The sequence below is a fragment of the Salvelinus namaycush genome, chromosome 17, assembly GCF_016432855.1.
Source record: "Salvelinus namaycush isolate Seneca chromosome 17, SaNama_1.0, whole genome shotgun sequence".
NCBI classification, from domain to species: Eukaryota; Metazoa; Chordata; class Actinopteri; order Salmoniformes; family Salmonidae; genus Salvelinus; species Salvelinus namaycush.
Genome location: NC_052323.1, coordinates 7,656,756 through 7,673,259, shown reverse-complemented (window position 1 = coordinate 7,673,259; position 16,504 = coordinate 7,656,756). Strand labels below are relative to the sequence as shown.

General features: G+C 42.5%; 1 protein-coding gene across 2 annotated transcripts in view; it reads right to left on the bottom strand.

The window, feature by feature from the left end:
* Positions 1-8,742, bottom strand: part of LOC120062252 (E3 ubiquitin-protein ligase RNF130-like) — a 78,522-nt gene extending 69,780 nt beyond the window's left edge. For both annotated transcript variants that reach the window (XM_039012077.1, XM_039012076.1), the window contains exons 1-2: positions 8,610-8,742; positions 7,604-8,058 (exon numbers count right to left, since the gene is read on the bottom strand). In XM_039012077.1, coding sequence (XP_038868005.1) covers positions 7,604-7,871 — 268 coding nt within the window. In that variant the 5' untranslated portion in view covers positions 7,872-8,058; positions 8,610-8,742. The remainder of the gene's footprint in view (positions 1-7,603; positions 8,059-8,609) is intronic.
* Between the last annotated feature and the right edge of the window lie 7,762 nt (positions 8,743-16,504).

Genomic DNA, 16,504 nt, shown 5'->3' with positions numbered 1-16,504 from the left:
TTCAGGGGGTACAGCAGCACCCTCAGTATACTTCCCGCGGCTATGCAAGCCGATATTTCTTCCCAGTAGCGAGGGAGTGTTGGTCATCCATGGCCTGGGGTGAGGCTAATTAGCCTACATCCCCACGCCATGCCAGGGTCATTTATCGCCATGTGGGCTCACTCGAGCTTCCCAAATCACCTGGCTCGGCAACTACACAACGGCACAACAGGGTTTCCATTGACACACGGTCTTACTAGCCAAGTACTCTATACGGACAGGCTTCCATCCATCTGACAAGGCTGGTTAGTCTGGCTGCTCTGGGTCTGACTTCTGATTGGGTGGTACTATCTTGATAGCTTGTCTTGGTTTTGGAATGATTTCTCATTCATAAACTATGATTTCTAGGACTAAGGTGCTGGCACTGGCTGGTGGGAGAGACCGGGCAAAGTGAATGGAGCGGAGGCGAGGAGGGGAAAGAAGAACATTAATCCGAGCGACTGCTCTTCTTTATGGTTCTAGCGAAGGCAGAGCAGCTTGGGCTTCGATCGTTTGAACTCGCCACCATATGTCCTATGCCCTTGGAGACCACCTCAGTCCTACGGTTGGGTAGCCAGAGACGCAGAGAGATAGAGACGGAAAGGCAGAATGGCCCGAGGAGGATATTCTAATGCTACACGACTCAAAACAGGAAGCGATAAATCAACAGGTTTATGTTCCAAGAGATCTGGAGGCTGTGGACTGTGTTTAGAATGGCTTTCAGAAATGTAAACTTCTCTCCTGAAGTACTACCAGTACTCACACTCTGTATAACAAATCATATTTAATTCAGGGGCTATTGAAAAGGTTATGTGAGGATGTTACAAGATAAACTTTCCTTTAACATAAAAGAGAACTGAATTAAATGCATACGATCAGTTTGACACCTCACCTAACAGACCACAGACGGAGTTCAAAATCAGCAGAGCGAAGTAGTTTGAATGAAATGTCCTAGGCACAACTAAGGGTCAAGGTTCAAAGGGTACAAACAAAGAAAGGTCAAGGCGCTCTGCGAAGAGATTAGTTGTACTTTATAGGTGCTCTGATACCATCTATATATCTCTGCCAAGACTCCAGAGTCAACCAGTTTGATGAAGCCAAGATTTTGTTTCTGTTTCTATTCATTGCCTCCATAGAAGTGACAGCTGGCAGCCACCGCAGCAATATAGTTGCCATTTTTATGAAGTCCTTACAATATTTGGTCCTCGTGGAGAACGTGTTAGCTTTGTAATAATAGCAGTCACCAAATTTAGAACACAGTACTTTAACGAGCTCCCGAGTGGCACAGCAGTCTAAGGCACTGCATCGCAGTGCTAGAGTCATCACTACAGACCCTGGTTTGATCCCGGGCTGTATCATAACCGGCCGTGATCGGGAGTCCCATAGGGTGGTGCACAATTGGCCCAGCGTTGTCTGGGTTAGGGGAGGGTTTAGCTGGGGTAGGCTGTCCTTGTAAAATAAGAATTTGTTCTTAACTGACTTGCCTAGTTAAATATAGTGTGTGATTGCGGCCTGCCTAGGGCTGATCTCTGACCTGCCACACACACCTAGCTCCAGTGACTCTGAAAAAATCAGGTGGATGAATTGTTGGATTGATAAGAGACAGTGGACAAAGAGAATTGTCCCTGCTTATACACTGACTACACCGCTCGCGGTGCGTGTGTGTGCGTTGCAAAATAAATTTAGAAATCTATGTTATTCAATTATTGCACCCACACTGCTCACGCGTGTCTGCTAAGGGCTAAAATAGACATCATTCCTATTTCTGACGCAGATCGCGCTGTAAGTCCTGCCTCTTCAATCTCCTCATTGGTTTATAGAAGCAGGTACCCACGTGCCATCTCCTCATTGGTTATACCCACGTGGGTGATTGAAAGACGAACTGTGTTGCCGGTTGTCATGGTAATAGTATGAAAGTTTAGATGCCAATCACCATATAAGTTCAACGATGAAAAAGCCTGGAAGGAGGAGAGATGACTTGAAACGATTCGGGTTGATCGTTTTTATGTGTGGATTAATTGTCGGAGTAGAGGACCTTGTGCATTTCAGGTGAAATAACAACCTAATGTTCACATCCCAGGACAAATTAGCTAGCAACAGCAAGCTAGCTAAATAGGACAAATAAGTTAGCAAGTGCAAGCTAACTAGCTAAATTGCCATAACTGTTTAATGCTTTTCGACCTGTCCCCAAATTAATGTCATTGGTTCAGAGTTTGTTTTGATATTTTAACCTGTGTGTCGTGATCGCGTTTGGTGTGGGGGGACAAAATAAATGTATGCATGATGGCGCACGCGCGCAGCCGGTTTGGGTTCTGTGTTAGTCTCATACCTACACCTCTGAGGAAAAGGCTGTATTGAAATCAAATGTCTCTCATTCCCTCAGTTATACAAACACAAAAGTGTCAAGTGGAATGCAGGTAACTGCCAAGACCGAAGCATTCAACAGGCATGTGACGTCCTTGAAATCGAGTGCTGGTGATAATTCCATTGAGTCAGGTTCATGTGTGGTGCTATGAGATTGCTTTCTGTCAGACCTATTGAACTGAAGAAAGACCAGCACAGGGAAGTGTTCCTGCTCACCAATGTACATACGCGATGGCCTTGACTGACCTTCAGTAGAGTAATGGAATCCTGTACGGCACCCACAGAGTGTAGGCAGTGGGAAAACCAGTTCTATCCCAGTTAAGTAACCCCTTCAACAGAAGAACCTTACCATGACAGTACTAGCAATTCCCGTTTAGTACGGTAAATGGACATTAGTGTTGATGTGATACCAAACAACAGAGCTCTCCTAAGTAACTATGACCCAAGACATACAAACTCGTCCTTTTGTTACTTTGTTGAACATTATTCCAAGTATATTTTTTCACCCTTCCCTTGGTCATATGCCTACTAACATGCTGTTGATGTTCAACTTTGCCTGACACGAGTTTGGGGTTGGTGGTTTGCTGGAAGGGTTGTGGCACAGGTCACGCCACCCCACCAAGGCCGAACTGCCACCACGGTGCCAGCAGCAGACGATGGAAACTAGGTCATTGGCAGTCAACCTGAGTGACACCAAAAACAAGTCCTAGTCTAGGACTCAAGGCTAATCTACAGTGCCTTCAGAAAGTATTCATACACCTTGACTTATTCCACATTGTGTTGTGTTACAGCCTGAATTCAAAATGGATGAAATATGTTTGTTTTTTTAATCACCCATCTACACACAATAATACATAATGAAAAAGTGAAAACATGTTTTTAGATTTTTTTTGAAAATGTATTGAAAGTTAAATACAGAAATATCAAATGTACATAAATATTCACACCCCTGAGTCAATACATGTTACAATCGCATTTGGCAGCGATTACAGCTGTGAGTCTTTCTGGGTAAGTCTAAGAGCTTTGCACACCTGGATTGTACAATATTTGCACATTATTATTTTAACATTATTCAAGCTCTGTCAAGTTGGTTGTTGGTCATTGCTAGACAGCCATTTTACAGTCTTGCCATAGATGTTCAAGCCATGTTAAGTCAAAATTGTAACTAGGCCTCTCAGGAACATTCAATGTCTTCTTGGTAAGCAACTCCAGTGTATATTTGGCCTTGTGTTTCAGGTTATTGTCTTGCTGAAAGGTGAATTTGTATCCCAGTGTCTTTCTGGGAGAATTTTGCCTGTGCTTAAGGCTATTCCATTTATTTGTATCCTGAAGAAAAACTCCCTAGGCCCTGCCGATGACAAGCATACCCATAATATGATGCAGCCACCACCATGCTTAACAATATGAAAAGTGGTACTCAGTGATTTGTTGTGTAGGATTTGCCCCAAGCATAACGCTTTGTATTCAGGACATAAAGCTTTTTGCAGTTTTACTTTAGTACCTTATTGCAAACAAGATGCATGTTTTGGAATATTTGTATTCTGTACTGGCTTTCTTCTTTTCACTCTGCCATTTAGGTTAGTATTGTGGAGTAACTACAATGTTGTTGATCCATCCTCAGTTCGCATATCACAGCAATTAATCTCTGTAACTGTTTTAAAGTCACCATTGGCCTCATGGTGAAATCTCTGAGCGGTTTCCTTCCTCTCTGGCAACTGAGTTAGGAAGGATGCCTGTATCTTTGTAGTTTTGGAAAACCTCCCTGGTCTTCGTGGTTGGATCTGTGTTTGAAATTCACTGCTCGACTGAGGGACCTTACAGATAATTGTATGTGGGGTACAGAGATGAGGAAGTATTCAAAAGTCAATGTCAAACACGTTTATTGCACACATTGTGAGCTCATGCAACTTATTACGTGACTTGTTTAGCAAACTTTTACTCCTGAACTTATTTAGGCTTGCCATAACAAAAGGGGTTGAATACTTATTGACTTAACACATCTTAGCTTTTCATTTTTAATAATTAGTAAAAAAAAAAAATTAAACAACCTTGTGGGTTATTGCCAGTTACACAACAAAATGTGGAAAAAGTCAAGGGGTGTGAATACTTTCTGAAGGCACTGTACGTCAAATCAGATTTCAACCAATGAAGTTCTCTATCATACTTTTGGACACAACAAGAGCAGGGGGTTTGTAACTATTTTAGGCTGCCCATACTGAAGTTTGATTATACACTTGGACGATTCAAAAGGCACCTTCTGCCCACAACAGAAATGGAAACAGTGCTATTACTTTTCTGGCCATTTCAGTTTCCATAGCAACTGTACACCTATCATGTTCTATATCAAGTAAAACCTTTACAAAAAGGGTATAATTTTGTTCTTTGTGAACAAGGAAGACAAAGAACTGTTCAGAACAAAGAATCCTTATGCCAAGAACAAAGAGAGGTAGGAAAATTGAAACTGACTGTTTGCTTGTATCCTCGCTCTTCCTTTGACAGAAGTACAGGATATGCAGTCCCTCCATGATTTTGCAGGATTTTTTAAATACATTTGCGGGCAAAAATGCCAGATTTTGCTGCAGCAATTCTGACATTTTGCATGGCAATATGCAATCATTTTGTCCAATTTGTGGCAAAAATGCAGTGATGAGGGAAAAAGTTTGTGGATGTTTGGCTTGATTGAACCACATTATGTGGTAAATGTGTGATTGGTTGAAATTGCGAGCCCTCTTTTTGTACTGCAGTGATTGGTCAGTTTTATGCTATAATATTGCAATGATTTCACTGCTAATAGTGTGGTGAATGTTGAAATTTGCAAGCCCTTGCATAATATGTGGGGAATTGTTGATTTTGCCAAAAAAATGCCATTGCAGAATCCTGGAGGGACTGGCTAGGTGAAGATGTTTGACCTCATTTTCACTTTCTCTCAATTTCATGCTCTTTTTTGTGCATCCTGAACAAAGCTAGCGACCAGAGCAGAGAGACGAGGGTTCACGCCTCCGATGCCGGGAAGATGATATGGCCCCATCACCATTGGCCTATCATTGCAATACACATGCAACACATCTCAGGGCCAGAATGATTCAGCCAAAACGTGTTTAAGTGATCCATTATGTAATGTTCTACTACAGAAGCTTAGAGACCCGGTTAATAGTTTGTTGGAGTAGGGAAAAAGTGGACCAAAAGAGTGTACTAGCACACAATGTTTATAGCTAAAGGATGAAATGATGCTCAGTAATACAGTCACACACAAAATCATGGACACATTCAAAACACACAACACACAGCCTGTGGTGAATGCACAGTGCACACCAGATGTATGTAAGGGGTGGGTGGAACATGATGTTGTGGTTGTAAATAACAAGCATGCGAAATGGCCCTCAACCCCCCTTCTGAGTGTTCTTCAGAGTCCCCATTAAGCCGAGCCCTCACAAGTCAGTCAGGGCCTCCTCAGAACGATTACATAAATGCTGGGGAAGGGTGTTTTGGGGACACTGCTGTTAAGTGTTCATCGAAAGCTGAGGGGAGAGATACAGGACAGCTACAGTTGCATACTGTATTCAGCCCATCCAGTCTGTTTACCACAGCCAGATTAGTCCGAAGGCACTCAAACAAGGGGCTTAGGGAAATGGGGTAAATATGAGTTTACACAGCAAGGAGGTCCCGAAGTCCAATTTTTTTTTTTAAATGGTTAGGCCCTCCCAAGAGAAGCAGCATCGCAGTGCTAGAGGCGTCACTACAGATCTGGGTTCGATCTCCGTCTGTATCACAACTGGCCGTGATCGGGAGTCCCATAGGGAAGTGCACAATTGGCCCAGCGTCGTCCGGTTTAGGGGAGAGTTTGGCTGGGGGGTCTTTACTTGGCTCATTGCGCTCTAGCGACTCCTTGTGGTGGGCCGGGACGCCTGCAGGCTGACCACGTCGTCAGTCGAACAGTGTTTCCTCCGACACATTGGTGCGACTGGCTTCCGGGTTAAGCGGGCGGGCGTTAAGAAACGCTGTTTGGCGGGTCATGTTTCGGGGGATTCGTGACTCGACTTTTGCCTCCTGAGCCCATTGGGGAATTGAAGCGATGAGACAAGATCGAAATTGGGGAGAAAAAGGGGGGTAAAATACAGAAAATATATAATAACTAAACGGGTAGAATTAGAAGAGCATCCTTTTTTCATGATTTGAAAAGTTACCACTGTTTGCAAATCCTGAAAAGGAAGTAGTGCTCGATTTTGAACAAAATAGCATGTAAAGTATGTCAGAGATTTCCTTTGATATTTTGAGAAGTGACCAGAAACTAGCTTAGCTTTGCAGAAACATGAGCTAATTCCAATATGTGGCACCATAACAGATAAAGACAAGGGCCGAAAGGGGAAATGCGACTACTGAAGAAAGAGACAGGGACAATATAGCATCTTGGAATAACAGGAAAATATTGCCTAAACAATTGTGTATTTATTAATACAGCAGCAGTCTGGTAGAAGGCACTTCAAACTGGATCACAAATATCCCAGTAGTTTATTACTGTGTGTCAGTTGGAGAGACACTGCATTTGTCTAGTTACTGTGTGCGGTGTGTGTCACCAGCAGAGCCTGGCAAATAGTTCAGATGTTTCTTATAGATACAATTGCTTGAAGAAAACATACATTGACCTCTATTATTTCTGACAAGTGTTATCTTAGATGTTATGATAGGCGTATAGAAAATACAACGCAAGAGCCCTCTGCGTGCAATGATCTCAAATACATGCACCGACACATTTCTCAAGATTATTATTTATTTTATGTGATTAAAGGTCAACCCTGTTACGTGAACTGTACTGTTTTTTGGGGGGGACCAAGGGTCATAGTGTTGATGAAGAAAGAAGTTTGGGTTCGGGATTTTGGCAACTGTCTACTTCCCCAGAGTCAGGTGAACTTCTGGATGCCATTTTTATGTACACCCACCCACCCACACACACAGTATGTGCCCCTCTTGATGATTACACAGAAGCAATGTCTGGAACTAGAAAATACTATGGGAACAGCTTTCACTTGCCATTTAGAAGCAAAGTTTGCATGTCAGCAGTAGTATTATTGACATCTTAAGTAGCCTATAAAGCAATTCCTCAATATCATTCAAACAATTGCATTAATGGGGTAAGCTACTTAAATATCATGCATGCATTAACACCATGTATTTACCCTGAATGCAACTATACATCACTGCTGATAAATTATATATAACCTACCTCCATGATTCGGTGCAGGTCCAATCACGATTCCTTTCGCGTCCACTTTCGGTGAATTCTGGCCGTACGTGCCATCGTCCTTGGTTAGAATTTGCTTTGGATTGCCTTTGGAGTCAAGTACGGTGGCATTGACCGTAGCAGTAACATGGTCTTCCTTGCTGATGGTTTTGTCGGCACGGATCGACAGTATACACCTGGGCAGAACGAGCACCAACAAGACGAGAGGGAGATAGCTGCATGGCGTTGCTGCGGTCCACCTCTTGGGCATCTTTGGAATGTCTTACTGTAATGTCCCCTTTACATCCAAGCTGTTACTCAGGGAATTGAACAACTCCAACGATTTTCCCCCAAATAAACTGATGGGGGCTCGGCGTCTTCCCTGCGGCGTCCCGTCATAAAAACATGCTGTGCTCTTCACATCGTTTTCTTATTCCAATACATGTTGCCTACGTTGCCTTTGGAACGAACAAAAACCCGCACATTAGAACTGTAGAATGAAAAGCTGAAATAATAATTGAATCAAATCAAATGGCTTTAGAGAGGTGTAGGCTATATACTTAAGATGTAATGGGTTGCCTATTTGCTGTAAATGGCTTAATCTTACAACACAAGTCGTGTAACCTTTTATCGCATGACAGCCTAAGGAGAGCCAATTATTTGAAAATAATAAGCTCTATATCAATGTCAACTATAATGCGCATTTATATCGTTCGATTATTTAGTAGGCTATCCCGAATATATCCCAAATACAAAGCCTAGACATTAAAATTAGATACACTTCTTATTTTAGGAATAGCCTTATTTTCAATAGTGGCAATGTCTTTCTAAAGACAATTATTTGTTTTTACAGATGTGCATTATTGCCACAAGTGAACAGCTGTCATTACTGCTTTGTGTTCACAATAGCGTACCAATGATAGCGATAGCGAGCTACCCTTAATCGGAGCCATTAATGTACGCATTTCGCATTAATTCGCACCTCTGAAAGCCATGGTGCGCAACCTACCTTCTCCATTTCGTCGAACCAAAACGATATTGATACAAAACCTCTTGCTTTGCTTTATTAAATCGAATCCACTCTCTCGTCTTTTTTTTCTCTGGCTCTTCTGGTTACACAGCGCAAGCGCGACGTGAGCATACACAAAGCTCGCGCACATAGAAGGGGGCGAGAGCCGCGGGTGTACTATCACGACAGTATACAAGCGTTCGTTATCTAAAGAGTCGCCCACCTGTAACCTTAAATCAGCCTTACATCACCTGTCGACATTAATTAATAAAATACAGAGCCTAGGCCTACTGATATATCGTTTTGGTTCCACAGTGTCCCCCATATACAATTGTAAGAACATATACACTCGTAGAAAAAAAGGGTTCCTGAAAGGGCACATAGGGGCACGTGCCCCCTCATATTTATCCTGTTTATATTTTTGAGTTGACTGGACCAGGCACAGAGCTTAGATCAAGCTATAGGCTATTGAGTCCTTCTTGATGAATAAATGCAATGATTATTTGGGGGTTGTTTCTCTGTAGTACTAGCCACTCACCTTCCTTTCAATCGTTTTAACCAGATTTTAGCAGAGATGCAACTAATAATATTTTGTTTTGTTAATAAAAAAATAACCACGAGTCAGGAGGATACAGATAGCTCAAGATGTATGCTTAGATATGCCGAAAAATACTTGGTTTAAATGTAATCTGGCACCTCATGATATCATGATATGTGTGTATTAATTATGATGCCTGATATGTGCCTGTATTGATGATGTGTGTCATGATCCAATGTATTGTGTTGTAATTTGGATGTAATATCCTAAAGTATTGTTCAGTAAAATAGAGTACTGTATCCTCCTTTATTATAACATTCTCTACTCTACTGAACAGTACTGGGTGTACAGTACTCTAATGTACAGTACTCTACCGAATTAAACTCTACTTACAGGGTCCATTGTCTGTCACCAATGTTGAATACAATTATACTTGAACTTATTCTACTAATTGTCTTTGGGTTTCTTCTCATATTTTATTTAACAAGTCAGTTAAGAACAACTTGTTATTTACAATGACAGCCTAAGAACAGTGGGTTAACTGCCTTGTTCATGGGCAGAACAACAGATTTTTACCTTGTCAGCTCGGGATTCGATCTAGCAACCTTTCGGTCACTGGCCCAACGCTCTAACCACTAGGCTACCTGCCACCCTAATATACAGTATGTGGGAATTTGAGACAAAATATCCAAAGGTACCAACGTACTGTAGGCAATTATTTAACAAACTTTCCAAACATGGGTCTGTGGTAGACTCACGTCCTCTCTGTTTTCCTCATGTCACAATAAAAATCCCCAACAAGTTATAGCTTGTTTGTGCCCATATGGCGCATATGCAGGACTTTTATTTTGACAGAAAGTTGAGAGGAAGTGGCTCGAGACCCAAGTTTGAAAAGTCTGTTTAATACTACGTTCCTTTGGATATTTTGTCTCAAATTCCACCCTATATAAGAACTCAATTGGTAGAGTAAGTTCAAATATACATTTTTTCAACAATGGTGACAGACAAGGGACGTTTAGGTTTTTGTCTATGTAAAAATGTGTGGCCCTGCTGTCCAGGGATTGGGTAGCATGGCCACGTCGGAACTAGTACAAGGTAGAACCCTTTATGGTTCCATGGAAAGACGTTTTGGGTTCCACGTAAAACCCTCTGTGGAAAGGGTTCTACCTGAAACCAAAAAGGGATATTGTATGGGGACAGCCAAAGAACCCTTTTAGGTTTTTTTCTTACTTACAATGACGGCCTACCCCGGACGGTGTTGGGCCAATTGTGCACTGCCCTATGGAACGCCCAATCAGAGCCAGATGTGATTCAGCCTGGATTGGAACCAGGGACTGAGATACAGTGCCTTAGACATCTGCACCACTCGAGAGCCCCTAGAGAGTTGTGGTGTGAAGTACTTAAGTAAAAATACTTTAAAGTAATACTCAAGTATTCTTTTTTTTTGTATCTGTACTGTACTTTACTATACATTTTTTGACAACTCCCAAAATGCTTAGGAAAAGGCTCCAATTAATGCACTTGTCAAGAGAACATCCCTGGTCATCCCTACTGCCTCTGATCTGGCGGACTCACTAAACACAAATTCTTTGTTTGTAAATGATGTCTGAGTGTTGGAGTGAACCCGGGGCTATCCGGAAATATAAAAAAAACAAGCAAATCATGCCATTTGGTTTGCTTAATAAAAAGAATGTGAAATTATTTATACTTTTACTTTTAATACTTAAGCATATTTGAGCAATTACTTGAGTCATTTTCTGTTAAGATATCTTTAATCACTTATGACAATTGGGTACTTTTCCCACAACTGCTAGATAGCACCTTTTCTAGGCAGCTAATTAGGAAAAGAATGTGTAAGCTGAACCCATGTTCTATACTGGTAGCCTGTAGTCTGTTATTGATCAGGGCAAGCAATATGTCACTATCCTGCAGTGACAGGTACAGTATCTGCTATGTAGCCTATTCAATGTTGCTTGTGAATTTGGGGATTTTATAATAGTGTTTTCACAAACGGACATTTCGGGGGGAAATGGGAAAATAAGGCTTCACACACATGCAGACAACAAGCACCTGCACAAAGCTCAAAGATGTGCTTATGTCCTTCCCCCTTCTTACACAGTGTGTGTGTAACACTCTTTCAACCTGAACACATAAAAATGGCTTCCCCTGGTGTTCTACATCTTTGTACATTTGTCACTATACCGTCTAGACCCCCTCTGACCATTGTTGACAGATTCTTGTATTTTCCCACCTTTGCTGTGCTCTGCACAAAAGCCAGTTGATTTTAGACTAACAGCCAACAGTAGCCATAAGAAGAGGCGGGGGAGTTTGAGATGAGTCTCCAGTGCATGGCCAGTGTACAGACTTTTAGCCATTATTAAAAACATGGATGACTAGGAGGAAGACCATGGGAGGATGAGGGAGAGAGGGAATGTGGTGAAGGAGAGGAGAGAGGGATTCTGGCAGAGGAAGATAGGAGTGGGGGAATGATGGAGAGGAGGATAGGGAGAGTGTTGTGAAGGAGGACAGGGGAGAGCGGTGGAGGAAGAGAGGACAGAGGGAGTCTGGCTGAGGACGGAGATGAGGAAAGGAGAGAGTGCAGTGGAGGAGGAGAGGAGACAGCAAATTGGCTCCCCTTAGACCAGGCAGGTCGCTACAATGAGGGATCGGCTTACATTTAATTCTCAATGGAGCCGTGCAGTAAAGATCAGAGAGGCGGAGCTTGGGTGACATATACAGTGCATTAAGAAAGTATTCAGATCCCTCGTTACAGTCTTATTCTAAAATGGATGAAATTGACACACAATACCCCATAATTACAAAGCAAAAACAGGTTTTTACAAATGTATTCAAAATAAAAACAGAAATACCTTATTGACATAAGTATTCAGACCCTTTGCTATGAGACTTGAAATTGAGCTCAAGTGCATCCTGTTTCCATTGATCATCCTTGAGATGTTTCTACAACTTGACTGGAGTCCACCTGTGGTAAATTCAATTGATTGGACATGATTTGGAAAGGTACACATGTCTATACCGAACTAGAAGTCTTCCGACAAGCTTGGAAAGACAGTACCATGCAGTATCGAAGAGTCCTCACTGCTGCTCGATCATCCTATTTTTCCAACTTAATTGAGGAAAATAAGAACAATCCAAAATTTATTTTTGATACTGTCGCAAAGCTAACTAAAAAGCAGCATTCCCCAAGAGAGGATGGCTTTCGATTCAGCAGTAATAAATTCATTAACTTCTTTGAGGAAAAGATCATGATCATTAGAAAGCAAATTACGTACTCCTCTTTAAATCTGCGTATTCCTCCAAAGCTCAGTTGTCCTGAGTCTGCACAACTCTACCAGGACCTAGGATCAAGAGAGACACTCAAGTGTTTTAGTAATATATCTCTTGACACAATGATGAAAATACTCATGGCCTCTAAACCTTCAAGCTGCATACTGGACCCTATTCCAACTAAACTACTGAAAGAGCTGCTTCCTGTGCTTGGCCCTCCTATGTTGAACATAATAAACGGCTCTCTATCCACCGGATGTGTACCAAACTCACTAAAAGTGGCAGTAATAAAGCCTCTCTTGAAAAAGCCAAACCTTGACCCAGAAAATATAAAAAACTATCGGCCAATATCGAATCTTCCATTCCTCTCAAAATTTTAGAAAAAGCTGTTGCGCAGCAACTCACTGCCTTCCTAAAGACAAACAATGTATACGAAATGCTTCAGTCTGGTTTTAGACCCCATCATAGCACTGAGACTGCACTTGTGAAGGTGGTAAATTACCTTTTAATGGCGTCAGACCGAGGCTCTGCATCTGTCCTTGTGAGCCTAGACCTTAATGCTGCTTTGATACCATCGATCACCACATTCTTTTGGAGAGATTGGAAACCCAAATTGGTCTACACGGACAAGTTCTGGCCTGGTTTAGATCTTATCTGTCGGAAAGATATCAGTTTGTCTCTGTGAATGGTTTGTCCTCTGACAAATCAACTGTAATTTTCGGTGTTCCTCAAGGTTCCGTTTTAGGACCACTATTGTTTTCACTATATATTTTACCTCTTGGGGATGTAATTCGAAAACATAATGTTAACTTTCACTGCTATGCGGATGACACACAGCTGTACATTTCAATGAAACATGGTGAAGCCCCAAAATTGCCATCGCTAGAAGCCTGTGTTTCAGACATAAGGAAGTGGATGGCTGCAAACTTTCTACTTTTAAACTCAAACAAAACAGAGATGCTTGTTCTAGGTCCCAAGAAACAAAGAGATCTTCTGTTGAATCTGACAATTAATCTTGATGGTTGTACAGTCGTCTCAAATAAAACTGTGAAGGACCTCGGCGTCACTCTGGACCCTGATCTCTCTTTTGACGAAGTTATCAAGACTGTTTCAAGGACAGCTTTTTTCCATCTACGTAACATTGCAAAAATCAGAAACTTTCTGTCCAAATATGATTCAGAAAAATTAATCCATGCTGTTGTTACGTCTAGGTTAGACTACTGCAATGCTCTACTTTCCGGCTACCCAGATAAAGCACTAAATAAACTTCAGTTAGTGCTAAATACGGCTGCTAGAATCCTGACTAGAACCCCAAAAATGTATCATATTACTCCAGTGCTAGCCTCCCTACACTGGCTTCCTGTTAAGGCAAGGGCTGGTTTCAAGGTTTTACTGCTAACCTACAAAGCATTACATGGGCTTGCTCCTACCTATCTTTCCGATTTGGTCCTGCCGTACATACCTACACGTACGCTACGGTCACAAGACTCATCTCTTCAGGTGAACGGAAAGGCTCTGGAGCAACGAACCGCCCTTGCTGTCTCTGCCTGGCCGGTTCCCCTCTCTCCACTGGGATTCTCTGCCTCTAACCCTATTACAGGGGCTGAGTCACTGGCTTACTGGTGCTCTTCCATGCCGTCCCTAGGAGGGGTGTGTCACTTGAGTGGGTTGAGTCGCTGACGTGATCTTCCTGTTTGGGTTGGCGCCCCCCCTTGGGTTGTGCCGAGGCGGAGATCTCCGGACCTTGGTCCGGGAGCTGACCAAGAACCCGATGGTCACTCTGACAGAGCTCCAGAGTTCCTCTGTGGAGATGTGAGAACCGTCCAGAAGCACAACCATTTCTGCAGCACTTCACCAATCAGGTCTTTATGGTAGAGTGGCCAGACGGAAGCCACTCCTCAGTAAAAGGCACATGACAGCCCACTTGGAGTTTGCCAAAAGGCACCATGAGAAACAAGATTCTCTGGTCTGATGAAACCAAGATTGAACACCTGAATGCCAAGCGTGATGTCTGGAAGAAACCTGGCACCATCCCTACTGTGAAGCATCATGCTGTGGGGATGTTTTTCAGCTGGGAGACTAGTCAGGATCGAGGCAAAGATGAATGGAGCAAAGTACAGAGAGATCCTTGATGAAAACCTGCTCCAGAGTGCTCAGGATATCAGACTGGGGCAAAGGTTCACCTTCCAACAGGACAACAACTCCAAGCACACAGCCAAGACAACACATGGGTGGCTTCAGCACACGTTTCTAATTGTCCTTGAGTGGCCCAGCCAGAGCCCCAACTTGAATCATCTCTGGAGAGATCTGAAAGTAGCTGTGCAGCAACAACTCCATCCAACATTTCTGTTTATTTTACTAGGCAAGTCAGTTAAGAACAAATTCTTATTTTCAATGACAGCGGGTTAACTGCCTTGTTCAGGGGCAGAACGACAGATTTTTACCTTGTCAGCTCTGGGATTTGATCTTGCAACCTTTCGGTTATTAGTCCAACGCTCTAACCACTAGGCTACCTGCCGCCCCAACCTGACAGAGTTTGACAGGAACTGCAGAGAAGAATGGAAGAAATTTCCCAAATACGTGCCAAGCTTGGAGAGTCATACACTCAAGGCTGTAATATAAGGTATTGTGTGTAGATTGATGAGGGGAAAAAAACTATTTAATCCGTTTTAGAATAAGGCTGTATGTAACGTAACAAAATGTGGAAAAAGTCAAGAGGTTTGAATAATTTCAGAATGCACTGTGGGACAATAAAGACAGTAGAGAGATGGCTGAGTTGTTGTTATAGTACAATAAACATGTATGTGTATGTGACCTTGCACTAAATCACAGAGGCTTTCGTGGGCGGTTGAAATTACAGTAAATTATGAAAGATGGGCTGTGTAACCACAGGATCTCTGAGGAGTCCCTACTGATATGACAGATGAACTAAGGGGGGCAACATACTATTCGGTTTAATTAAAGTAAATACATGTGTCAGTGCTGTCTCTGTGATATGAAAGATACATTTTGGCCTTAGAATCCTTGACAGTGCCTGTCATTTGTTTTTATGAAGGGGCTCTTTTGCTTCTTCTGCTCTCTCTCATCAGTAGTGCAGTTAGGCTTGAGATAGCCAATATTCATACATACCACTGTTGCTGTCTTGCTGATGTTATGATAAATCAGAGACTGAGTGCAGGTAACAGAGCATTTTCCGTATTCCACCCACATATTTCCTCAGTGAAGAACAGGTTTAGCTTTTTTAGTTTTGTTTGTCAAGACTGACCTCTGGTGGTTGAAGTAGGTAACAGTGAACAGTCTGGAAAAAGCACAGCACATTTTGTGTCTTCTAATTTCCTGTTTAATTTTACACTGAACAAAAATATAAACACAACATGCAACAATTTCAAAGATTTTACTGAGTACATTTCATATAAGGACATCAGACAATTGAAATAAATAAATTAGGCCCTAGTCTATGGATTTCACATGACTTGGAATACAGATATACATCTGTTGGTCACAGATACCTTTAAAAAAAGGTAGGGGCGTGGATCAGACATTTTTTTTAGTATCTGGTGTGACCACCATTTGCCTCATGCAGCGCGACACATCTCCTTTGCATAGAGTTGATCAGGCTGTTCATTGTGGCCTGTGGAATGTTGTCCCACTCCTCTTCAATGGCTGTGCGAAGTTTCTGGATATTGGCGGGAACTGGAACACGCTGTCGTACACATCGATCCAGAGCATCCCAAACATGCTCAATGGGTGACATGTCTGGTGAGTACGCAGGCCATGGTAGAACTGGGACATTTTCAGCTTCCAGGAATTGTGTACAGATCCATGCAACATGGGACTGTGAAACCAGGATTAATCTGTGAAGAGCACACTTCTCCGGCGTGCCAGTGGCCATCGAAGGTGAGCATTTGCCTACTGAAGTCGGTTACGACGCCAAACTGCAGTCAGGTCAGAACCCTGATGAGGACGACGAGCACGCAGATGAGCTTCCCTGAGACAGTTTCTGACAGTTTGTGCAGAAATTCTTTGGTTGTGCATACCCACAGTTTCATTAGCTGTCCGGGTGGATGGT